Here is a 26,035-nt window from a genome sequence, read left to right on the forward strand (position 1 = left end):
TGGAACCCCTGAGCCTTTCTCTTAGGGAACTCTCTGAGCGTGCATGGCCAAGCAACCTCCTTGGTCTAGAGAGTGCCCCACAGTGTAGCCCTAGACCAGCTGCTAGGACTGCAGACAAAGCAAGCATCTCTTTGCAGCCTGGGCATCCCGCCATCCCCTGAAAGGGATCCTGCAAGCCACGGAAGCTGCAGGAGTCTCCATCAATCACAGCGCATTTCATTATACCTTGGACAACATCCATAATGGAATAAAATGTCAGTAAGTTTACTAGGGGAAAAATAGTAACTTCTCCATAGCCAGTTTGTTTTTTATTGATAGTAATTTCCAAAGGCATTCCAATATCTCGAAAGCCATCGTTAATAGCCTCACGACTTGTCCGTTCTGATGTGCAAATGAACAGATGCAGAGTCACAGGCGGTAATGCGTCTGCTCGCCCTTCGTTTCAGCCCACAGTAATAAATCCACCTCAGGAGCGTCCCAGCGAGTCCCTCCAAAGTTCTTGCTTTTCTGCACATTCTTGCCTCTGTCAGGGATTTGGAAAAGTCATTTGTTATGTTAAGTGACAAAGACTCCTCTGCTCCCCCACAACCCAGAGGGGCCATCTGTGTCTCAAGCCCTGGCTGTACCCCAAGATGGGGGCTGCGGGATGCCTGGGGGTGGGGTGGGGGCTTCCTCTGCACGCCCGTCAGACTGTTGGCTTCCTCTTACTGGCATCTTCTGACCTGAGATCCCCAGAGACCTGGGTGGTGAAAGCGCAGCTTTCTGCTCTCATGGTTGCCATCTGCTCTAGGAATTCAGACCCCTGAGACTCAGATCGGGATGTGGTCAGCTGGCACACCCTCTTTGTGCGGGGGCTCCTCTACTCTTACTCCTGAGGCCTTGGGACTTCCAGCATGGTTTGTGGGAGCTGACCCGTTGTTTCCAACAGGGAGGGGCTCTTCTGTCTGGGAGTGCTTCTACAGTAAAGGCTGCTTTGGACTCTGCTGAATCATCTCAATTGTCATGCCTCAGTCTCCCCAACTGTCAGGAGGATGCATGCGCATCTTTGCTCTGGATCAGTTCCCTCCTCCTATCTTGCCAGAGCTTTTCACCTGTCCTTAGAATCCCAGAGTCCTTCCCCTGCTTCAGGAACGAATGGTGTGGCACCCTTCCCCTTGCTATGCAGCAGAAGCCACTATTCCTTCGGAGGAATCGTGACCTCCTTCTCTAGCCAGTGTGAGGCTGCTAGAGAGCCTGGTGCACACTCCAGGTACCATTTCAGAGGCTCTGAGCCGCAGAGCCCACTCTCAGGCTGTGTACAGCTTCAGCGCAGGTGTCCTATCCAGTTCCCAACATAGCGGCTGTGGATGCGCCTTCCCGGTTTGCAGACCATGTGAGAGTGTGTTTGCAAATTCCCAAATGCCATCTCTTCAAAACAGTGATGCGTGTGACATTTACACGCTTGGGGCTGCGCTTGCCTTCTCCAAGTTTCTCCGAAAGTCTGGGAGACATCTCCTTCCTGTCCATGACAGGGTAGGGCTACCAGCAACTCCCACTGGTGTCGGCATGCTTGGATCAATAGTGACACTACCCTCTGGAATCATGCCCAAGTGTCTCTGACTGAAGAACTGCTAAGGGTATGGTAGAGGGCGTCTCGGTCACAAGGCTGTATCAGTTCCACGTGGACACCTGCCTCAAAACCGACAGACTCTGTTTACCCTTATGCTAGGAAAACACAGCAGATTTGTTTTAAAGAGTCCTCTGCTTATGGAAACTCTTAGGTTAACTAATTCCAGACTTTCCCTGGGTTCTAAGCTCCCTGTGGCTCATGTGCAGGTGATAAAACCTTGTCTTGGGACCCTAGTAGAGGCAGAAGACCCCTCTGCGCCTAGCAAGGGAAGGGAGGGTGAGTTCATTAAGTCAATGTTACAAGGACTCAAGTGTGTAAAAACGCTAACTACCTTGATCTGGCCATTTTACACATGTATTGAATCATGTGTAATCATCTATCCCACCAATACATACAGTGAATAATCATTTCTTTTGAAAACTCAGATCCAAGCACAGGGAAGAGGGGTGGTAGAGAAAAGCTGCAGTCAGGCTGACTATGGGTTCTTGGCACTACCTTTGGGTGCACAGTAGGCTGTTAACTATGTACACAGTAGGCTATTAACTGAGCAAAGGAGCAGAAAGCTGCCCAGCTGCCCACTTGGCTCTTGTGCTGAGGGGAAGGAAGTAGAAGAGGATCCTTTATCCCCTCTCCTTTCTGGGGAAGTACATGGGCCAGCCATGGCTAGAGACCCCAGCTTTTCCCCCACTGGTGGGTGGGCAGACTTCCCCAGGGATGGTAGCCCCTGGCTGGGGCCTTCCCTGACTCCTGGGCCTATCACCTCAGCTGTGCTTCCTCCTTGCAGGCAATTACCTGGGATGCTTCAGTGAGGAGGGCCAGGAGAGAACCCTGAAGGGGGCAGTGTTTTACGACTTGAGAAAGATGACTGTGTCCCACTGCCAGGAAGCTTGTGCTGAGAGGTGAGTGTTGATCCGGGCTTTTGACTGTGCTGGAGTGAGAGGTTAGAAGGCAGTCTTGGAACCAAGGGACATTACGGCTGTCGGTTGGCCATCCCGACGCCATTACACATCCATTCATCAGACTCTAATCTCCAGGAGAAAGTGCATCAGTATGCTAGCAGTTTTCTTGGCTTCCATGCCTGCTGTGCTAGGGACATGCCCTGTGACCCGTGGAGTTCTTTGAGCAGGCTATAGCTGAGGATGAGGAGCCATCGAAAACTAGTTTACTCATCTGTTTAAAATTAAATAAAGGGACAAATGGGCCTCAATTAAAATAAAGTCGAGGGCCAGTCCAGCGGTTAGAAAATCCATTTCTACTTGTATTACAACACAATTTACTTTTCTAGATACTGTCAGCTTTCCTAGTGGTTTTCAGCCATCTCTCTGTCCCTATTAACGGGACAATCACAGCTGGTGTGCCCGCGTGTGCAAGTGTGCATGTGCATCTGTGCATGTGTGTGTGCATGTGTGCTCATGCATATGTGTGTATGTGTGTATGCACGTGTGTGTGCGCGTTCACGTCAGAAGACAGGCAGAGAGCATGAACACACAGCATTCTTCACCTATGTCTATCACCTTAGATTCGTTTATGTTTTTTCTGTAAGTCAAGTCCCACCCCTATTCTTTTAGGTAGTCATGAATTGTTTCCCACTTTATACCTGGAGAAAGCAATGACAGGGCCGCCTTCCCCATGCTTGGTAGCTGAGAGAAAGGTAAGGCTGAACATGAGGATGCCAGCGTCTCATTTTAGCCTCTTTCTATTTAAGAAAACTGAGGCTCAGAGGTAGCAAGTGATGACGTCTTCTATCACTCTATAGAGAGACAGCAGCCGGATGGGACTTCATTACTCTGTGATTTTTCACTCCGGGCTCTCCCATGGTCCACTTTCTGTAGCTGTGGCCCTGTATGATACTCTATAGATTCTGTTTCCTATGCTGTTCTTATTATGCTATAGTGGTGCCTATGAGTAAGGATGAGGAGAAGGGGGCTGCCAACAGGGCCCATAGTCTCATCTGTTGTGTGGGCTTCAGGCCAGTGCTGTGCTGGCACTGAGCACGCTTAAATCTGCACCTGTGATCTGCGTTTAGGCAGCTTGAGGTCATCTGTGTGTTTATACCATAGCAAGAGGCAAATGCTCTACTTCAGAGCTCTGCACACCTACTGAGGACCACGTTCCCACACATCCTTTATACTGGGTAATCCTTTATAACTTGAGGCCATAGATGAGACTGAAATTCATTCTCCAAGCTGATGAGAAAACATTATCCCTACACTTCTATGACCTATAACTCTAGATGGAGCCTGATTCCCTAGGCCAGTGGTTCTCAACTTTCGTAAGGCTGCAAACCTTTAATACAGTTCCTCTTGTTGTGGTGACCCCTCCCCCAACCATAAAACTACTTCATTGCTACATCATAACTGTAATTTTGCCATTATGAATTGTGATGTAAATATCTGATATGTAGGATACCTGATATGCAACCCCTGTAAAAGGGTTGTTTGACTCCCCAAAAGGATTGCATGCCTCAGGTTGAGAACCACTGCTCTAGGCCATGCCGATGACTGTGCCCCTGTCTGTTCACCCAGACCTCATCTCAACTTCAAGTCCATCCCTGAGATCCAACAGCCATCACCTGACTCTGACCTCTCCGTAGTTTGGACTCCAGTCTTAGCTCTGGGCCCAGCTTGGATTCACCCACACTCTGTGCCCCTGCAGGTCCTATGTCTATGCTGGCTTGGAGGCTGGAGCAGAGTGCTACTGTGGGAACAGGCTGCCGGCCACACGTGTCAGCCTGAAGGAGTGCAACCAGGAGTGCAAGGGGGAGAAAGGCTCCATGTGTGGGGCTCTCCACCGACTCTCCGTGTATAGTGTGGGGCTGCAGCAGTCAGGAGCCAAGAAGCGTGAGTGTCCCAACCTCATGTCAATGTCCCATTCACCTAACCCACATCCTATAAGCCAGAATCTATTCCCTCTTTCCCTGTCACCCATACCTAACTGTCCCCTTGCATGCTGCAGACAGAGAGTGAGGGCTGTCCAAACCTAACTGCCTGGCTTCATGACCAGGCACCTTCCCTTGTCCTTTGACGAGCTGAATAGGAAGACTGGGCATGCTTTGTGGCTGCAGAAGGCTCGTTTCACTTCTCTCTTCGCTAACTTCTCTCAATAGAGCTAGACCTCTAACAGCAGGGTGGTGGCTGGACCATCTGAAACTGGTTCAAGGAGACAGAAGACTTGAGACCGTATAACTACAGCTGTGCACTTGTGAATAATTGGGGGTTCATCTGCCGAGGTCTGCAAGCTCAACACAAAAGTTGGTTCTGGGGTTTGGGAGGTTCTTAAAGGAACAAATACAAAATCTCTCTCAGGAGAGCTGTGCCAGCAAACCTGAGCATCGAGGGTTCTCCAGACAAGTTCTCACCAAAGATGAGCATACAATTCACGATTATACAGCTTGAGAAGAACTAGCCCAGTCCTGAGGACCATGGTGGAGCACAGCCACTGTGAATAGGGCCAGAGAGTGACTCATGCCTGACCACTGTTCAGGTGCTTCCTGCCTCAGGCAGATGTGCCTGGGTGCCAAGAGGGCTTAGATGAGGGAGTGGCGTGATGTGAAGACATGGACTATATAAACACGAGCTCAAGGATTTGCTAGTGCGTATATTAACTCAACAAAAACCTACCAGTACCCAACATGTGCCAGACATGAAGTTTACCCTGTCACTTGGACACCCGCACAGATTCTCTGAGGACTGGACTACCTTATGCTAGCTTCTCAGAGCTTTTATTTCTTTGGCCTGATTCTTTATCCCTCCTACCTGAGCCCCAGCAGGACCAGGCCTGAGGTAGACTCTGGCCCACCCTACCAGCTTCCTACTGTGCTCAGTCACTAACTTGGAGACAGCTCTTTTCGCCTCTGCTTCTGATTGGCTGAGGGACATACGGTCTGGTCATTTGGGCCAGCCGTTGGCCTTGAGTGGGCGGGAACTGCTGTCATGGTTCATGTTGGCAGTGGTGTAGATGCCGTTTCTACAGCCAGCTGTGTGGCTGACCTTTGTGCTCTGCTTTCCTCTCCAAGGGGGCTCTACTAACAGGCTGCCAGGGTGGTCAGGTGACCGCCCTCTGTAAAGTGCAGCTTTGTGGCTGCTAGGACATGCTCAAACATTCCATTACCTTCCAGCTGGGATCAGGCTCAGTGCCGACACCTTAGCAGTGTCTTCCTTGGACAGTGTTCTTCTGCCCTAAATGGTCCCAAGGCTCTCACCTGAGGACATAGAGCTGGGGCTACAGAATAGTTTGCACTAAATGCCAGTATCCACTAACCGTTATGTCAGTGGTGCACACAGACCACTCCTGTGACTGCCAAGCCTCATAGGTTGCTGAACCCCCTCATTCCATTCATTTACTCACTCAGCACCCTTTGATGCTGGCTGTGTCTCAGTGTTCAGGCTACATGCAGGGAACCAAAGAGGACCGCCACACCTTCCTTCTGAAGTGCTCCATTCCAGAGTCCCATGGTCTCCGTTGTCCCGCCACCCCGCCATGGCCTAGACTCCCTGGGTCACTGGTTACTGTCCTCCTCCATGCTCTGTCTGCCCTGATGGCCCTCCCTTCCCACATGCCCCTCAGCCTGTACTCTCAGTGTCTGTCCCATGCCAGTGGTTTAGCTCCCTGGCCTGAATGAAATCTTTGTTCTTTGTGGCCTGACCTTGGCACAGGGTGGCACAGAGCCTTGGGGGCAGGATGCTGTTGCCCTTGGCTGGGGCACCAGTCCTGAGCAGATGTGTGACTATGAGATGATACCGTTGTTAGCATCTGGAACTGGGATATACAGTGTCTCCGTAACAGTCCTCAGAGTTGAGGATGTAGGTGAGGAAGGGTGCCTTAGTCTGTGACACAGGGTTAGTGATGGGCTAGACAGCCCAGGTTCTGAAGACTCAAAGCTAGCTGTTGTCTCTGCAACAAGTGGCCTTCCTAATTCTATGCACTGATTCCCAAACCCCTGATTCTGTGGTCAATCAGGATGGGCTTCTGCATCCAGATCTTACCTGCACTTGACTGTTTATAAGGAAAAGTTATTCCCACACTGACCAAGGCTGGGAAGAGTTTGTGCTGCTGGCTAGGAGATGTGACAGGTGGGACGAGTTTGAAGAAGATGTCAAGCCTCAGGAGACCTTATTATGAAAAGGAGCGTGGGATGAGAAACTTATCCCCAAGCAGTTGGTGCTGGAACATTCCAGAAGGTTTGCTCAGTACCAAGGGAACCAAAGAGCGAACTGAGCTTTTCCACCAGAAGGTTGAAGAACAACTTGGCAAGAAGGTTCCTTTGTGACACAGGATTGCAGAGTATTCCTAGAATCCAAGCAGGAGTTCGAGGTGGGAGTGAAGGCAGCTACGCTGGGAGGCTCCTGAGTGCTCTGTCTGCCGCAGCACGGCAAGAGACAGTGGCAGTCCACATACGCAGCTCCACTTCCTCCTTCAGGCATATTCTCATGAGTCGTAGAACTTTCCAGATTATCAGCCTGTCAGATCACCTACTGTGGGAGCTAACATGAAGAAAAAAATGTAAAGTGAAGGAAAGAAAGACAGCTACTCACCCCCTCATCCCTGCAACCAGAGCTGTGGTAGGAAAAGTGATCCCTTAATACAGCATTACAGCCACGTAACCTTTGTCAGAGTCCCTGGTGATCATGGTCCCCATGTGGGTTTTTCTCAGATGTTTGACTCAATCCCATCTGGACACTTTGCTCTCCTCTCCCGTGTGATCCCTGCCCCTCCTTAGTACAGTCACATAGGTCGCAAGACCCAAAGCCAAGCACAGTTGCCACTGTTCATCAACACCCCATTTCCTTCCCTGCAGGGTGGACTGCCACCTACCGAGGGTGCTTCCCGCTGCCTGAGAATATCACCCGCACCTTCTCCTCCTCCATGACACAGGCCAACGTGACTGTGGAGACGTGTTCTGGATTCTGTTCCCAGAAAGTAAGAACTGTTACCGTTGTGTGGTGCTTCAGTCGTACCGTGTGATGGTGGTCTTCAGAGCAGGGCCAGGGTCCATGCTGGACCACACACATCCACTCTGATAGCCCAGGTGGGAGCCAAGGAGTAGACGGCAGGGCCAAGGCATGGATCTAGTGTCACACAGGGTGTGTTGGACAGTTCTCGGGTAGCACCTGCTGTGGTCTGAGGCTGGATAGGGAAGGTCCTAAAGCTGGAAAGAATGTGTCTGTGTGGCTTTCTGCATGGAAGCTCTTGGCACCTGTCACATGTTAAATTGACATTATTTCAACTCAGGGAGATGCCAGTTCAACCCTTAAGGACAGCTAGGATTTTCTATTGTCTGTGCTGAGGTCTGCGGCTGACTGCAGGGGCCATACCACTCTGGTGGCTCAATCCAGGCTTTAGAAGGGAAGTAGAACTCGGCTAGGTCTGTCTGGGCTGGGGAGGACACCGCAGTCCCCACTCTATCTGCTCACTCTGTGGTAGGATGAGGAGTTGTCAAAGGCAGGTGGGGATTGCGAAGTTCAAAGTCAGGAGTATGTGAGGTGCGGTAGGGAGTTCTGTGTCCACAGAGCCCAGGAGTATTAGGCTGGGATTCAGCCATCACCAAACTATGGGTGGATGGTGTGGTTTTTTGGGTGTAGGTGATGGTAGGCTGGGGGCTGGGGCTGATTCCGTTGTGCTGGGGCCCAGGAGCCTCGGTGCTATGTGGGTTTTGACAGCGTGACAGAACAGAACTAAGGGGAGGAGAGGGCATTGCCTGTGGTGACGATGACAGTGATCAGACAGAAACAGCCATTTACAAATTGCACGTACCATGCACGGTGCTACTTCAAGCATTTTACCTGCGTTGACTCATTTCACGTTCCTAAGGCCTAATGGGAGGTAAGGAAACTAAGGCAGCTAAGGCAGAGCACCCAAGCTGTCTGCACAGGCTCAGGTAGTAGTGGTGGAGCTGGGAACTTGCAGCTGCATGGCCCGTTGTATGTGTTGGGGGGTTTGTGTTGGGGGTGGGGGAGATGGAGCAGGGGCAGCTGCAGTGAACTGGTCACAAACTCTCAGCCCCACCCACCCCTGCAACCTCACTGAGTGCCGCCCTCTTCCTGCTTCCTCAGCTCTCTGGAAGTGCTTCCCTTGCCAGGTAGACAAGAACAAGCTCTTATAGGCATTTTCCTCTACTTCTGCTTTGTAACCAGTATTTTCAAAGCCACTGCCATCAGGGTCCGTAGGTCACACAGTACAGTCCCTCCAGAAGTCAGTTTATGCATGTAGCCTGGGAAACTACTTTCTCCTCTCGTATTCATGGTGGGAACAAAATTCAGCAGGGGCGGGAATAAGGACACCCAAATAACTGCCAGCCCCGCCTGTGGCTAAAAAGAAATAATGCTGCTGAAATTTTGAGCCATTCCCCCAGAGGATCCCTAACCCCAGCTTCCCAGAATGTGGAATGTCACGGGTTTAGAGCGGGAGAAAAGCCGGGCATTAGCTGCTTAGAGGGGCCAGGAGTTCTCCAAAGACTATCTGCTTTAATCTTCTCAGCAGGGGACCTCCTCACCTCCCCCGTTGCTGTGGGAGGCAGCTCAGGTTTGCAAAAGGGTAAGCTTGGACACAGACACCGATAGGACTCCTGAATCCGCCATCTGTGCTTTTACACACTGCAACCTCTCCTTGTGACAGAAGGTGAGGGAGAGATGACAAAAAGAACAGGGAAAAGGGAACATTCAGTCACCATGACTGCAGGCTTGGACACGCCCGGGGGTAGCTTTGAGTAATATGTTTGTGTAGGACACAGGAAAGAGATAACCGAGGCACATGGCTCGTCTCCTGCCTCTCTTCCTCCCAGCCTTCTCCCTGGGAGGCGGCTCTTTGCCCCGGCTTCCCACAGCCACTTCCAGAAACTGAATATTCAAACAGTTGCCTCCTAGACCCGTCTTATTACAAACCCCAGGGCTGCTGGTACCACAATGCCTGCACTTTGCTGAACTGACCCGGTTCTGCCACCACCACCCCTTAGAGATCGCTCCATATGGGTGTAAGAAAGTGAACTCCAGTCTTTCCCAGCCTCACAGATGTCCTATAATTTATTTAACCAAATCCCCTACTGTTCAGCTTTTAGATTGTGTCTAGTCGTTTGCTTTTACAAACAGTGCTGCAAAGACTGCGTTTAGGTCATTTTGTATGAGTGAATCTGTAAGAAAAAACAAAAAAACCAAGAACCAAAACCAAAACACTCTCCCAGGCAATGCTGGGTTCAGGAGGTGGCTTTGTTATTCAGTCTCGGCTGCCAGATTGCCCTTGGCAAAGGTTGTACTAACTTTACACCTCTTTCTGAGATGTGGGCGGGGACACAGCCACTCTTAGAGGGTTCCCCTCCTTTAGGGAGGGGACAGACGTCCTGGGAAAATGTTTCAGTGTTGTGGATGTGTCTCCCCCTTGGCAGCCCTCTAGAACCCAGAGAGCTCTCTGCGCGGTGGCTACAGACAATAATTTAAAGATGAGAAGCTCCTTGCTATTTTCAGCTCTCCTTCATATTTACTGGCACAAATCCACACCACTACACTTTCACAGTGATGTGTGCCAGAAGATCCCCGCAGGCTCCCGGTATCATAAGCCGTTTTGCACCTTAGCACCTTGTCTGACTCCCCTGCAGATGCATCTCAAGGGCGAGTTACTGGCTTGGCGTTAGCATTTGCAGCAGGCGTGGCTCACCAGAGCCATATGGAAAAGGTGCTTGAGGTTCTCGGACGTGGCTGTGTCCTCCCAACATCAAGCGTGGGAATCAGCCCATTCATCTCCTGCCCCAGCCTCCCAGTCAGATCGAGCAGGAAGGGACATTTCCTCGACTCTCATTGTCGAGAGCTGCAGGGGTTTGCAGCTGTGGTAGAGTCACCTTTTATAGCATTCTAGTTGGAAATGGCTTTTAGCAACCCACACAGAGCAGGGTTTGGCCAAATTGCGGAGGCTGACGTTTACAGCGGTAAAAATCGTGTGCTGGGTGCCAGGAGAGCCTAGCAATGAGTGTAGCACAGCACACGGTTAGGAAGAGAGAGCTTATGGCTGGGGAGGAGCCAAGCTGCATGACTGAGAGGCTGGTAGCTGAGGGAGATGGAGATACCTTCAAGGGGAAGAGGACCACAACTTCTGGGAGGATCTGGAGCAGTGTGAGCAGGTAGAAGGATAAGGGAAGTGGACAGTCCACTGGGAGAAGAGGGCATCTGGGAATCGGTGAGGAAGATAGGGTGGAGACAAGTTACGAAGAGCCTTGGATGTCTAGTGTCATGTCCCCTGGGTTGTTTGGTTTCGTTTGGTTTTGCTTCTAATTTTCCACAATGGGAAACAGGAAGTCGCCGCTGGTATAGAAGGGGGTGAGGTGCTAGGAGTCGCTTGACACTCGATCTGTGAACAGGATGTTTTGGACCCGAGAGGCAAGTGGAGTTGATGGAGGAGGGGTAAGAGGTGCTACGTCAGCCAAATTCCCTTGAGAGGATGTGGGACCCACCTGGAGGTATGATGAATTCTATGTGGGTGGAGAGTTGATCTGACCAGAGTCCCCCATAGATCCTCCTTGGAGGCAGCTCCTTCAGGGTGAGCCTCAGAGACACTTGGCAAAGCTGCCACTGAGGTCAACTTATGATAGGGCTCGGCTCACCTCAGGAGTGAAGGATTCCAGCTGTGGCCATAGCAGAGCCAGTAAAACACCACTGATGGATATATCAGAGTTAACACCCCTGGTCCCCAGGATGCTAGCCTGTCTCCTTTCTCTCCCTCTTACAAGCCTTAGATCTTGAGGTTTGGAGAATTCATTGTTTTCAAGAGCTCTGCATTATAAGATATTAGCAAGGACCCCAGCTTCCCACCATGATGTGCCAATAGCAGCTCTCCTTTCAAGGGTCACGACTCAGACCACACACTTTGACCAAGGTCTGTGGAGGTTAAGACCCACAGCCCTGAAGAGCCAACTTAAATGTACAGCAGTGTCTTGCTTTCCCCACGGCACTGAATCCCACTTTCAGCATGAAGGCCTGAGGTAGGGAGTGCACTGGAAATTGGCCTGAGCATTTCCTGGAGCCATTTCCTGACCTCTGTCCTGTACAAGGTGAGTGGTGGTGGTACAGCAGCAGTGAAACACTTGGCCGTCCGCAGTTCTTCCTTCCCTAGACAGCCCAGTGGCAGTGGCTCGGCAGGACTGTCCAGCACCAACCTCATTACCTCTTCACTGATCCAGAAAATCAGTTCAGATGCCACACGCAGTGGGAATGGCCAAACTCTTACCAGAACCATGCAGTACACTGTGTTACAGACAGTGAAAATGTGTCCAGACTTCCGTGGGAGCGAGTTGTGGTGGGGATGCTCTCAGCAGAATGCTCAACGGGGCAGCGTTAAGTCTGAGTGTGTGTGCCCAGAGTAGTAGATGTGAGGGATGGTGCTCGGAAGCAGAGGAGCAAGGTCCTCCCTGCCGTGCCCCCGCTTCTGAGCTACCCGATAAAGCTTCTTTGTGGGTTCATAGATAAAGATCCCTAGTTTTGCAGTAGTTAGCTAACATGGATTTAAGAAGCTTCCAGAAGATGACCAAAGGATGGAGAACATTTGAGAGCAAAATCAGCCTCTCTTAATGATCCGTTTTCACTAGCATATGTTAATTATGTATAATAATGGATTTCATCTCCCATCTTCCCAGTACAAATGGTGTGTTTTAATCAAACGCACCCCATCACCACCTCCTGTTTCCCTCCTGGTTCTGTTGATCCTTTTTCTCTTGACACCCAGGTCTCTTCTGCCTTCCCATCTTTATTTATGTTGATGACCCAGTGGATTTCATTAGGGCTGTTTACAGGGTCCTGAGCAAGGCATTGTTTATAGTAGCCAGGGCTCCTACCAGTGACTACACAGAACAAAGGTTTTTTGTTTTTGTTTTTGTTTTTTTTTGTTTGTTTGTTTGTTTTTTTTATTCTATGTGTCTGAGTGAGGTCTGTGCAATGAGTGCAGTACCTACAGAGGCCAGAAGAGGGCATCAGATTCCCCTGCTGTACTTAACTACAGTTGTGAGCCTCCCACTTTGGATGCTGGGAACTGAACTTGGGACCTCTGGAACAACAGCTAGGGCTCTAAGCTACTCAACCATCTCTCTACCCTCCCCCAAATAATGCATTTTTAAAGCCCTGCAACTCAATCTTGTCTAATTTGTGATGTTCATATTGGATATAAGGAAACCTGCTCCTTTTCAGGATCCTGATGCCGCCTTCACTCCATACAAGGAAGCAGCCGGGGTGGGGGAGGTTAGATGGCTTGCCATGCACTGGTTCCGTCTAGGGTAATTAATTTGAAGACTGATATTTGTGTGCAGGAGCAGAGACTGTAGTGGGAGTGAGATTTCTAAAGTGGGAAGCAGTGAAGTCTGACACCGTCTGCAGCAGGTTACTAAGGTGTGGCCGTCCCCAAGTCATATTGCCTGGGGAACTGGAAAGGAAGGCAGGCATGATTCTGCACCTGTTTCCACTCAGTTTACCTGCTCTGACTAAATCCTCCTGAGTCTCAGTAGCTGGGAGGGGTCTGCCCCAGGGAGATCCCCCAGCAACCGGGCAGCATTCTTGTCTTTGTCAATGGCCGCATCCGTGGGAGTCTGGGATCTGTGAGCCTTGACAGAAAGGGAGTTACTTTTGCTGCGTTTTTATATGTGCTTTCCAGTAGCAGCTTGGGTATGGTGCTCTAGGCCAGTCAGGGTGTTGCACACCTGCCATCCGAGCACTCAAGTGACACAGGGACCGGTTGGTTGTAAGTGTAATTCTAGCCTGAGTTACACAGTAATCTCTAAAGAGCGAGCTTTGAAGATGTGATTCACTTAGCCCTTGCTTAGGGTGTATAAGACCCTGGCTCCATTCCTAGTGCTGCACATAGCAGAGTCACCTAAAAGTCTGTACAAAACCTGTGATCTTGAACCACGAATGTGATTTTAAAACATGCATTGTTTAAGAGGGTTGCAAAGGTAAAGGGGTATCTGTTACAGAAGAAGTTGAAGGTGCAAAAGATAGAAATAAATCTTATTTATAACTTTATTGCATTAGAAAAATACAGCTAAAACCATAAGCAGTCTTTTGACCTTATTCTAGGTGTGCGTGCAAGTACTTTGTTTCCTAATGTACACTTTGGGTGGTTGTATCTTGCATCCATCCTCTTCTTTAATAAGGCTTATGCATTTCTGTCGCCATGCTGTGATTTTTCTGGCTGTGTGGCTTTCAATCCTTCTTTCCCTCCCCTTCCCATCCTTTCACCTCTTCTCACTCTGCCTCCCTCATTTATTCCTTTATTTCTCCCCCTCCCTCCTCCATTCTCTCCTTTCTTTTGTCTTGTGTATATGACTGTGTACATGTGCGCGCACACACACACACACACACAAGAGCTCATGTGTGCATATATGACCTGGAGGCCAGTGAACAACCTTGGTATCATCCTTGAGGAGTCATCTACCTTGGGTTTTTATTAAGACAGGGTCCTCGCTAGCCTGGAACTTGCTAAGTAGGCTAAGTTTGCTGGCCTGCAAGCCACAGGGATCAAGCTGACTCTCCTTCCCCATCCTGGAATCACGAGTGTTCACCACCCCATTTACCCTTTTGAAGTGTGGGTTCTGGAACTCATGTCCGCAGACTTGCCAGACAAGCACTTTAGGGAGGGCTCCATCTCAGACCCACTTCCTCGCTTCTTTTGTATTCTTTATTTTCTTTCCTTACCTATGAGCGCATTCGCAATTGTTTCCTGGAGCTCCGCTGACAAGGGAGCTGAGGATTTGTGGTCTCATGTGTACACGTGGAAGACTTTCGATATGTTTTCCAACTGTGCTTTGTCCTTCTCAAATTGATCCAGAGAAGACTTGAACTTGTGATCATTTAAGTCCTAGGCCCTGCCAGCTACGGCTACCTCCTCATCTGTGATGCTGGATGGTCCTGTCACCCACATCCTCCACCTTTTGTGCTGGATGGGGTGAGAATGCCTACTCTAAGACGACATGGATCCAGTGATGTCGTGGCTGATGTTTGCGGTGCAGACAGTGATTGTGTCAATAGCGATTCCTCTGCTTGCCCTGGCTCCTTAGATGGTGGGACATTTGAGAGGCTGACTTTGGAGAAGCCGGTTCTTGCCTTGGTGGATGGATAGCAGGGGCCCCTGTACTCCTGGTGGGCGGGTGGGTCTTCGCCAGCGCTCTATTTGGAAGGTATTCTCTGGGAGGTGGTCTAATCTGTCTACCTCTTGTGGACCCAGGCCTTCCCAAAGCCATGGCACCCTACTGATACCCATAGGTCCCCTGGGGACACTCTGACTTCTCCCCCAAGCCATCAGGCTCAGAGTTACCTGTGTGCATAGGAGGGAGTTTAGTGTGAGCCGCCAGCATCTTGAGGTTGGATGTGTGGGAAGGACCTGCACTGAGAAAGTGCTGGAGGTCTTGCAGATAAAGCCCCTGGCACTCTTCTTTGAGTCTTCCCTAACACTCCTACCATCGCAGCTGTTAAGTACTCTCTGAAAGGCACCTTGAGATCAGTTCAGACCCTAGACCCCATGTGAATGAAGAGTCCTACAGCCAGAGGCCAGGCCTTTGCTCATGGCTCCTTGCAAGCCACAGAGCTCTCTTCTGTCTCAAGACCTGGTCCTTGCCTGATGCCCACTCCCACTGAGTCCCCACCCCAGGTACCTTAGCTCATGCCCAGAGGTGCAGAATCATCCTGTGTCCCAGGATACAGGCCTAGCTAGCTCTCCCAGCTCTGCCTGATTCCAAAAGCCCCACACTGTGCTCTGGCTTTTCTGCTTGCTTTTTCTGCTTGGCTTTTTTCAACTCCCACCCCCCACCCCATCCCTCTGTCTTTTTCTCTCATTGAAAGTTGGAGTGGGGGCAGGGGCCTGGTAGAGTTGGGAAGTTGGCAGAAAGATAAGATTCATCAATATTTAATTTTTATGGAAATCGTGTCCTCGAAATCCCACGGGGCTGAAAATCGTTCTGTGTTTTCAGAATCCAGTGATGTCGCCGAGGCGGTTGTGTTGTAAATAAAACTGCATTACTGTCTGCAGCTCTCCCGTTGCTCTGAAAACACCCGGAAAGTTGACAGTTTAATCCACTCGGGGAAGCAGAAAGGTTCGGGTCACTGGTAGGGGGGCTGCGATGGGCATATGAGATGGGCAGCCCCGGGATATGACAATGGAAGTGAACGGCAGCACCAGTGTCACTGTGGAGGCCCAGCAGCCCATGGGCCTCAGCAGAATGCTTAGGCTAGGAGACTGCTGGCCTCAGCAAGAATCCCAGATAGCAGGGCTTGGGAGGGCTTGATCTCATATAATCGCTTTCTCCTCCCTCACACCCCCTGATGCTCTTGGCCTTGAAAGAATATGGCATGGTTGGTTGCCAAGAGCTTTCGATTTATTCATTCATTCATTCATTCATTCATTCATACATACACTCATATTTAAAACATTTTTATTAAAATTCCTGCCGCACACTAGATACCATTTCAGAACCTCATGTGGTCACACACAGGACACAGAAATCTCTTCCCTGTTTACATTCTCAGACAAGAAGCCGGGACAAGAAATAAAGTATGCGTATGCTGTGTGGTAGTGAGCACATCGGTGAAGAACCAGGCAGGTTCGTACCTGAGATAGATATTCAGCCTTAGACGTCTCATAGCAGCTTAATTCACAGCGGCTAAGAATGGGAAACAGCTCAGATAGCCACCAAAAAGTGAGTCGGTCAACACACAGTCCGTCCATACGTGGAATTCTATGGTCTGGGGAGAAGGAATGAGCTACCAACATGTAAAGCAACAAGGACAGACTAGACAAATGTTTTTCTGAATGAAAGAAGCCAGGCTCAAAAAAATTCACGCACCCGGTGGTTCTATTTATACGGCACTCAGGAATAGACGCCACTGATCTGCGGTGATCGAAAGCAGGAGAGCGGCTGCTTAGCTCGAGGGAGAGAAAGATGCTGGAGAAAGGACAGTAGAACCTCGAAGTGTTGCCTGTCTCCAGGTCTCTTCGTCAAGGCTGACCAAGCTGTGCATTTGGGGTGAAAGTGTTTGGTCAGGAATTCTTGCATAGCAAAGGAGAAAGGAGGGAACTGTAGTTTGGGAAGGAGTAGACAGAGGAGGCCTCTCTGAGATGGTGGCTGGAAGAAAACAAGAGAGGGTGTGCGGGATGGAACGTTGCAGTTGGGATAGCAGGTGCAGTGGCCTGAGATGGGAGCCTGACCCAGTAACCAAGGAAGGGAGTCTTAGCTGATCACGGTTGCTGCATCAGCACCACTTGCAGTGCACCCATTAACCTTAACCTAGGCTGGACCCTAAAACTAGAACCACAAGGCGGAGGTGCCCACAACCTTGGTTTCTCCTAAAGTCTCTCCTTAGATACTTGTCTTTAGGTGTTTGTCTTTCCTGAGCTTGGGTCCATGAGGACACCCATCACAATGAAGGGCCATCCCAACTGAAATGGCTTCGTTTTGATTAACTCTATAAGGAGTCTCACCCTGAAACTCCACCTTCACAGCCTGTGTGTGCTGGAAGGAGCCAGACACCAACACACTACTGCGTGCTCCCGAAAGGCATCATGAGGGCCTGGGAGCCCCTGCTAGGACGAAGGTACTACTGAGGGATGAGGCAGGACACTGATGTGCTGGAGGGGGATGGTGGGAACTTCAGAGGTTCACACCACTTTCGTCAGTTCACACCTACAGGGAGACTTGCTTCCAGAAAAGCTGGCTGAGTTGTGTTGAGAGTCGGCCCAGCCAGGGCCACCAAAGGGGCTTATCTGTGAAGCAGTGTGGAGGCCCCGTGTGGAATCTACATAAAGAGACATGATTGGATCTGTCAGCCCCTTATGCCAGTAAGCATGGTGTCATCCTGGTATGAAGAAAGATGAGGGTGAGGGTCAGAGGTTGCTGGGTTCAGAGGAGAGGGACTGCTGGACTGTGAGGGTCAGCAATCAGCATTTCTTCCTGGTTGTATCCCCTAGGCTCTGCTTCACCTCCCCTGGCTGCAACACTATCTCTTGTCTAACACGAGTGCATAGCTCCCCAGCTTTACCAAGCCACGCACGGAAAACGCTATTGATTTTCCTTATTTATTTATGAGATTTCTTGCTGTGGGCAAAAAATAAAAAGGTTTGTGCAGCGCCAGCTCCCGTCTCAGCAAACACCATCGTCCACCCACTGCCTCCCTCTGTTATGCAGGCTCAGTGCCTACGAGACCTGCCACTCCCCTTGGGATACTAGGGGGTGGGGCTGTGTGTCCCATCTGCTTCCTGGCACATAGTGGGTGCTCACAGACGTGTGTGAGGGAAGTGGGTGCATCTTTTTTAATAAGCTGTGGTTACCACTCAAATGGATAAGGAGCAGAAAATGCGCCATGCCTTTGTGGAATGCCTACTGGATGCCAGCCACTGGGGTCCCTCTCATCAAGCCTTCAGCCTACCTGTTGCATTTTATTACCCTTTATCTTCGGTGAGATTCTGAGTGGTTAAGCGTCTTGTGGCACGTGAAGTGAGCCAGAACTCACATCCAGGTCCTCAGAATGTTCTCTCTACTGTATGATGTGGACACTCCAGAGAGGACCCAGAACCCACTTGAGAGCTGGCTGGGGCCTCAAAAGGAGGCATTCCAGTCTCTTCACCTGGCGGAGCCTTTCCATTTTCAGAGCATGTCAGGAAGGTGTGACCTGTGTTTCTCTAATCTTCCACCTTTGGAAAAAAGACTACAGGGACCTGTCCCCAACTTGGCTGTGGAACCTCCAGGCCAAGGATAGGGGTTTGTCCCTTTCCGGGAGACATAGCTGACCAAGGTAGTTGGGCCCACAATAGGGGCTCAAGGTCTGTTTAATGATGTGACACAACACACCCTGAGCTGCCCTGTGGCAGCAGAGCTGGCTTCCTGTCCTCACAAGTTCACTCATGCATGCAAGTCTCTCCCCTGACGTCCTCGCCCACCATACTGCTCCTGACAGATGCCTAGCCACATCCGGGACCCAGTCCTAGGACCTGCCCAGCTTCCTGTGCTTTGCTCGCCTCTTCCCATGGTGTCTCACACATTGTAGTGACTCTTGACTTGTCACTGTCCACTCTGGGCTCCTGCAGGGTAGAAGTCACATCTCACTTCTCTGACTGTCCCTGGTTTGAACACAGAGCCTAGTGGTCATCTCTGTATGAGTGGCAGCGCCTCCACAGGGTCCAGCTCACACAAGCCACTCCTTCACACTCTTCCTCTCTCTCTCCACAGGAGTTTCCTCTAGCCATCCTCCGGGGCTGGGCTTGCTACTGTGCCTACCCTACCCCCCAATTCAGCCTGCGGGACGCTGTGGATGGAGCACTGTGCAGCCAAGGCACGGAGGCACAAGGGCTACCTGGCTACTGTGAGGTCTACCAGACACCTGTGCAAGGTGAGCTCTAAATACTTCCTGGGCTGCGCCATTGGTATGCGGCCATAGAGCTGTGCAGCTAGAAAGGATAGGTACGCCTGACTGTGCAACCACAGGGCATAGGGTATATAGAGTTTCCAGTGTCTCTTCTCAGTGGATGAGGGAGACCAAAGCTAGGGTGAGACCAGGCTCCCTTTGAAACTATGAGTGTAAGAGGCAGAGAGGAAAAGCAGAGAGAGGGAGGCTCTGGGGGATAATGCAAGGGCTAAGATTCAGAGACATTGGAGGGATGCTTAGGCCTCAGAAGCCCCCATGCCCTGGCAGTCCCCAAGGCGAGCATCATCACATCACCTGTGCTGGTCTTGGACTAGGGGCTGATAGGGAGGACTATGTCATAGGGAGGAGCATCCCCTCTGTCATTCAGTACCTCCAGGGATCATCCCTCAACAACTTGTATTTCTCCCAGCAGCCCTGGGGAGGGAACATAAACACATGTGTTGGCCTTAAATTAGCCCAGCTACAGAACATGGAACCGCAGTGGCTGGGTCCAGACACGGCCCTATCCACCTCCCCTAGCAGAACCTGGAGTCCTCCAGTCCTCGGAGTTCTATCAAGAGGCTTTGGCTGTCGCATAGAGACAGAGTGGGGCAAGGATCCCTGGAGCACCCAGTTCCTAGCCATCGGGGGTGGGAGGCCTTATCAGATCAGCAGAGCAAGGTGTAGGTGGCAGGTCCCTTAATGTTCAGTCCCTGTCCAGAGGACTTCAACAATCAATCTGAGATCACAGTGCTGGGGACTTCATGGTGACTTGTGGACTTTCAGACACCCGGTGTACAGACAGGAAGTTCCTGCCCAACAAGTCTAAGGTGTTTGTGGCTCTGTCAAGCTTCCCGGGAGCTGGGAACACATGGGCAAGGCACCTGATCGAACATGCCACTGGCTTCTACACAGGAAGCTACTACTTCGATGGAACCCTGTACAACAAAGGTAAGCCAGACTTGTAGTGTTGGGGCCAGAGGACAATCTATGTCCCTCTCACAAGCCAGCCCTCCTTGGAGCACTAGAATTTTGCCATAGCCCCCCCAAGTCATTAAGGGCGAAAGTTCATCTGTTCATTCCTCTTTTTTCGTAGGCAAAGGGGTAGCTCATCATCATTAAAAAACAAACAACCACCACCAAAAACCATTTATTTAAATAGGTCCAGAAATGGTCAAGAACTTTATGTTTTCTAATCTTTCCTTGGAGAAATAAGAGGCCTCGTTATACTGAGTAAATTAACTTAAATGGCCCAAGTCTGCATGCTGCTGGAGAAGGAAGACCCTTAGACAAGTCAAGTGGCATCTAAATTTGGCAAAATGTGTTTCTCAATTGTCAAGTGGCACAGTATTTGCTCTGGGTTTCTTAGCCGGAATTTGGTTTGCTAAACCGCCAACACCGTCAGAAACAAAAACAACCTAGAGGGATGGATGTGTCTGTGTTTGGCAGCAAGTTCTCAAACTGGTTGTGTATGTGTGTAACCCAGCTGCATCTTCTAGAGATGCGAAGGGTACCTGCTGATGGGGCGAGGGTGGGGGCAGTTGCCAACTTAACACATGGTCCTGCTTTCTCTAGCTGGCCCCTGTGCCCAGACTGCAGTAACTAGTGTTTTCCTAGAAGGCCCATACCAACTAGCTGCCTGGATATACAAGTAGATGGAGGAGGTGGGCTGCGAAGAGTGGAATAGTCAGTTTCAATGCTTCCAGGAGGCACCCGGGCTGTAGGCTCTCAGACAACAACCTGCCATTGATAGTCCTAGCTGCCATCCTAGCCTGTTTGGTAAAGTCAGTCAAGGCAAAGGCTTCTGGTATTTGGCCCATGGCAGTAGCGAGTTTTGGTGGGTAGTCCCCACTTCTGGTTTGGGAGTTGCATTTTCCAGGAAGCCCCGCTGCCATTGTAAAAATGGGTGTTTTGTGACCACCGCCAAAGGGAAGCATCCGAACTCTTGTTTCTAAAACTCCCAAGACAAGCTTGTGGAGATTTATGGAGCCTGTCTTCTGAGCTGGGTGTCCTGGGTGAGGCTAACCTATGGGGTAGGGACTCCAGGCAACATCTCTCCAAAGAGACCTTTCATAATATCCCACTCTCCAGTCTCTCCTGCTCTTGTCCCTTGAGGCCCTGTGCTCTGCATGTGAGCCACACTACCTTCTAGGTCATAGCCTCTAAGGTGGGGTCTGTTTTTATTCCTTTATTGCTTCTGTATTTACCCTTGCTGTTGCTGAAACGATGCATCCTGGCAAAGGCTACTCAAGAGAACAAGAGCTTATTTGATTGACAGTTTGAGATGGAGTCCATCAGGGTAGTCAAGGGAGCAGGAGACTGACATGACTGGTCACACCATGTCCATCTGTGGTCAGGAAGAACTGAAGTAACCAGCCAGTTTCCTCCTCTTATGGGGTTTAGGACCCCACTTCAGGGAATGGTGTCACCTTCTTTTAGGGTTTTCCTCCCTCAATTAACCCAATCAAAATGATCCCCCACAGGCATGGGCTAAATAATCCCTCACAGGCGTTCCTCTCCCGCCACCCCCAGGTTTGTCCCCTAGCCAAGTCCAAGCTTATTGAGTTGACAGTATCAGCCATCAAATGATCCAAAGTCCAATACAACTTATGGAATCCTGTGTCACTGGGGACCAATGAGTACACTCTGGTCTTTTCAACCAGTTGTCACTCAGGTTCTGAGTGCACAGTGCTTTCTCAAGGAGCCAAGGGAGGGTGCATGGGGATAGCAGAGATGTTGGTCTGGGGGACAACTCCCCATTCATGGTAACTGGGTCATGGGTCCTCAAATGCTGCAGGTAAGGCCTTCAACAGAACTGCCCTGGAGCCCATAGTAGGGAATCTCTAATCATATGATAATTCAGGGACCTATGGTAGGATATGGCATGAGGTCAGCCACTGATTGATGATGGCTGTCTTGTCTCCAGCGAGAGTTGGCTAGAAGATAGGGGCTTTACAGGAACACCCAAGGGCATAGGAACAGAGCTGTACAGTTGTCAGGCTGCTGTGTGATATTGTGCAGGTCACACACCAACTCTGAGCCTCAGTCTTCCTCTTGGACAAAATCCTTTTTTTAAAAGACATCTTTTATGTATAATTTACTTTTATTTTATGTTCACTGATGTTCGTCTGTACTTGTATCTATGTGAGGGTGTCAGAAGCTCTGGAACTGGAATTACAGACAATTGTGAACTGCCATGTGGGTGCTGGAAATTGAATCCGAGTCCTCTGGAAGAGCAGAGCTCTTAACTGCTGAGCCATCTCTCCAACCCCAAGACAAAATTCTTTACAATACTCTAAAATTGTCTCCCTGGAAAGTTGGACATGTGTGTCACCTTCTGGATCTATGGTCAGGACCCTGCCCCTAAGGACTTCCTGCTCCTGGAGACTGCAGGAAGTAATTTGCCTCATGCTGATATGACCTCATTCTCGCTGGTAGACACCTCCTGAGCATACTTTCACTGAGACAAGAGTCACCCCCATGGAGGCCTCTCTGCTCCATTCTGTCCCCCAGAACCTCTTCAGATGTCACCAGATATTGTGTTACTATAGAAGTAGGATCACCCCATATGAGAGTGAGGGTTCTTTCCTCCACAAAGGTCCTCTCATTCCTCCCGAGCAGGGTTCAAGGGTGAGAAGGACCACTGGCGGAGCCGGCGCACCATCTGCGTGAAGACGCACGAGAGTGGCCGGAGGGAGATTGAGATGTTTGACTCAGCCATCCTGCTGATCCGGAACCCTTACCGGTCCCTAGTTGCTGAATTCAACAGGAAATGCGCTGGACACCTGGGCTACGCCCCTGACCGCAACTGGAAGAGCAAAGGTGAGGGATGGGTGGCCTGAGCAGGGGACTGGCATGTGGCAGAGTGATACAAGATCAGAATATACATTCCTGGCTGTGGAGGTCTTGCTGCTCTCACTTCCTCCCCATCTCCTCCAAGCTTGCTCTGTCCACACGGTGTGATGATTTTTATGACTGCTATGCAGATGGGAGGCCAAAATATTTCCTCTATCCACCCTCAGGTGTGTGATAAGGTCATGTATACCTAGAGCTCACACAGAGCTGAGCCCGCTCTAGATGCACATGGCCCTGACTGCCCCTCTGTCTGAATCAACTAAACCCTCCTTTAGAAGACGAGGCCATACCCACATGCCATTCAGAAATGGGAAGATGATGTGCGTGCCTGCTCTGTGATCAGGGTCCTGTCAAGGCTGCCCTCACTGACTCTACTGTATCTAAGGAAAAATCACCGTAAATCCACATAATTTTCCAGATAAGCCCAGAATAGCTGGGTGGTAGTTGGCAGTGCTGGGTCTCAAGCTCTGCTTCCTAGTCAGCTTGGGCTACTATAACAAGGCACCACAGGTAGGGATGCTTAAATAATAATTCTTTATTCTTCGTGGTTCTAGAAGCAGCGTGATTGAGTGTTTAGTGAGGCCTTTCTCCACCTTTCACTCCATGGCCTCGTGGCAGAGGTCCTCTCCTTGTAGGGACACTAATACCGTCTCAAGGTCCCCACCCTCATGACCTCATCTAACCCTCATTGCCTTCCCAAAGTCTCTTCTATACTTACAATCATACTGGGGTCTAGGGACTTCGATGTGTGCTGCAAACATTCAGTTACACCACCTTAGTTTCCTGATTTGAGATGGATTGCTTGGGTTCGCATCGAATTTTGATCCTGCTATGTCAACAGGCTCTGGGTCCCACAGGCTCACTCAGACTCCCCACTGTCCAGGAAAGTCCCAAAAGGGCAATAAACTCACAGCATACAGGAGAAAGCCAGTTCTCGCTTGTCAAATGGCAGACTGTATTTATCTGAACTTGGCACCCACGTTCGGTTTTCCAGGCAGACCTAGGACTCTTCCAAGTCTAACCTGGTAGGAACCCTGGATTCACACTGGGTTCCCAAATAGGTCAGTTGTGGGCAGTGGGAAGTCTAAACCTGGAGGCACCCTGCTCCTAGTCAGGCCCTCCAGAGAGAGTAGCCAGGAGAGGCAATCCTGACTCATACTTCTCTCCCATCTCCAGAATGGCCGGACTTTGTGAATAGCTATGCCTCCTGGTGGTCCTCACACGTCCTAGACTGGCTCAAGTATGGGAAGCGGCTGCTGGTCGTGCACTATGAGGAGCTGCGGCACAGCCTGGTGCCCACGCTTCGGGAGATGGTAGCCTTCCTCAATGTGTCCGTGAGCGAGGAGCGGCTTCTCTGTGTGGAGAACAACAAAGAGGGCAGCTTCAGGAGGCGTGGCCGGCACCCTCACGACCAGGAGCCCTTCACCCCTGAAATGAAGGACTTGATCAATGGCTATATCAGGACAGTGGACCAGGCCTTGCGTGACCACAACTGGGCTGGACTGCCCAGGGAGTATGTGCCCAGATGATAGGCCCATCCTGGTTTCCTGCTCCTGCTGAGATGCGGTTACACTTATGGGCTGGACACTGCTCTAGTGCATTGATCTGTGGAGACCCCTGGGATGCGTGGGGGCTGACACATAGTCAGCAGCGTGTTCTTGCAGGGACTGCTTTGTGTGCGGGGGATCCTGAGCAGAACGAGGCTGACCCAGAGAGATGCGCATCATAGGACACTCCTTGCCGGACACTTACGCATCCTCAGACACACGTAGACATCACCCCATTCTCACAGTGACCATTTTAATGTGCCTAAGCCACTTGAGTGGGGTGGGTCAGACACTCCCAGCTTTGCACACACAGCCAGAAATGGACAGACACACATACACATGTGCCAGGGTGTATACCTGCAAAGACTGGCTATCTGCTTTCACACATACACATGTGCATACACTCAAGGCTGCAGGAGGCCCTGGGTTTCCTGGGTTCATTTGGGCACAGACTGGCTTTTGGGGGCCCTTGGCTCTGGAATACTGTACTGGGGAGGCACCGTTGATATGTGTAGTACTCTGGGGACTGAAGGTGCACAGACAGACTGTTGCTGATGGGTACCATATGACCCTGGCTGCTTGTCTGACATCCCATAAATGTGTGTGCTGTGACATCCTGGGCACTGCAAACACTGTCTCTGCCTCTCTCTTCTCCGTGGATGGTGACTGGCCACACTATAGCAGTATGGAGCCCAGTACTGTCCCCCAAACCCCCAACAAGCCCACATGCTGACTTTAAGACACCCACTACTATTCAGCTTAGCCTAGTTACTCTTTTTCAACTAACATCAGGGCAGCTCAGAGAAGGCCACATGCTTCTTTGTCCAACTGTTTTGGGAAACTAGAGCATCAAAACCCTGCCCATAAGTGGGGGAAGGGCAGAGAAAAGGATCGGGGCTTGGCCTCTGGGGGATCTCCAGAGTCACAGGAGACTATGCAGCAGGAGGGGTTTGTGGTGGACGTGGGAGACCCTAGACCTCAGGGACCACTAGGACCAGTTGCCCCACATGTTAGCAGGCCCCTACCATGTGAAAGTCACACAGATTCTATTAAAACCAAGCATAGAGACATCCTCCCACATGCTCAGCACTTAAGAGGTGGAAGCAATAGAATTGAGTGATCACGGTCATCTTCAACTACATAGTGGATTTGAGGCTAGCTGAACTACACACACACACACACACACACACACACACACACACACACACACACACGTGTGCTAGGTATCCCTTGGCGAAGCTTGGCATACTGCTGCCTCTCCCCAGGTAGCAGAGCTCTCCTTGATGCTGCATCCACTCTGACATCGCCACCAAGTCACTGCCTCTGCCACACTCTCGGTCTTTCTCTTTGTGGCCAACCTTGCTTCCTCTCCTTGTCCTTTTCTATCACTGAAGGATGGTAAAATACTGATACAGTCTTACTCAGTTGCCTCCACTCTGCCCTCTGTGCTACTCAAAGGGAAGAAGATGGGTGTGACAACTCCCTCCTGCCCCTTCCTACCCAATTCACCAGCTGTGGGGTTGTCCCAATGGAAACCAGTCACAGAGGGACATGTGTGCTGTGTGGTTTCAGAAAGACTGAGAGAAGAAAATGCACTGTAGACAGTTGGGAGGATGGTCATGGGAAGGCCCAGTCCTTCTCCCTGGATAGACCATGGGGGCTGG

At 50.6% G+C, this 26,035-nt stretch overlaps 1 protein-coding gene across 9 annotated transcripts in view; it reads left to right on the plus strand.

The window, feature by feature from the left end:
• Positions 1-25,791, plus strand: part of Wscd1 (WSC domain containing 1) — a 39,610-nt gene extending 13,819 nt beyond the window's left edge. For 8 of the 9 annotated variants that reach the window (XM_017597102.3, XM_017597106.3, XM_063268666.1 and 5 more), the window contains exons 3-9: positions 2,394-2,508; positions 4,265-4,449; positions 7,407-7,528; positions 18,795-18,954; positions 19,756-19,920; positions 22,591-22,791; positions 24,001-25,791. In XM_017597102.3, coding sequence (XP_017452591.1) covers positions 2,394-2,508; positions 4,265-4,449; positions 7,407-7,528; positions 18,795-18,954; positions 19,756-19,920; positions 22,591-22,791; positions 24,001-24,353 — 1,301 coding nt within the window. In that variant the 3' untranslated portion in view covers positions 24,354-25,791. The remainder of the gene's footprint in view (positions 1-2,393; positions 2,509-4,264; positions 4,450-7,406; positions 7,529-18,794; positions 18,955-19,755; positions 19,921-22,590; positions 22,792-24,000) is intronic. The other variant, NM_001024234.2, reaches the window with a different exon arrangement.
• Positions 25,792-26,035: the final 244 nt, after the last annotated feature.

Source organism: Rattus norvegicus, chromosome 10 (assembly GCF_036323735.1).
Source record: "Rattus norvegicus strain BN/NHsdMcwi chromosome 10, GRCr8, whole genome shotgun sequence".
Taxonomy (NCBI): Eukaryota; Metazoa; Chordata; class Mammalia; order Rodentia; family Muridae; genus Rattus; species Rattus norvegicus.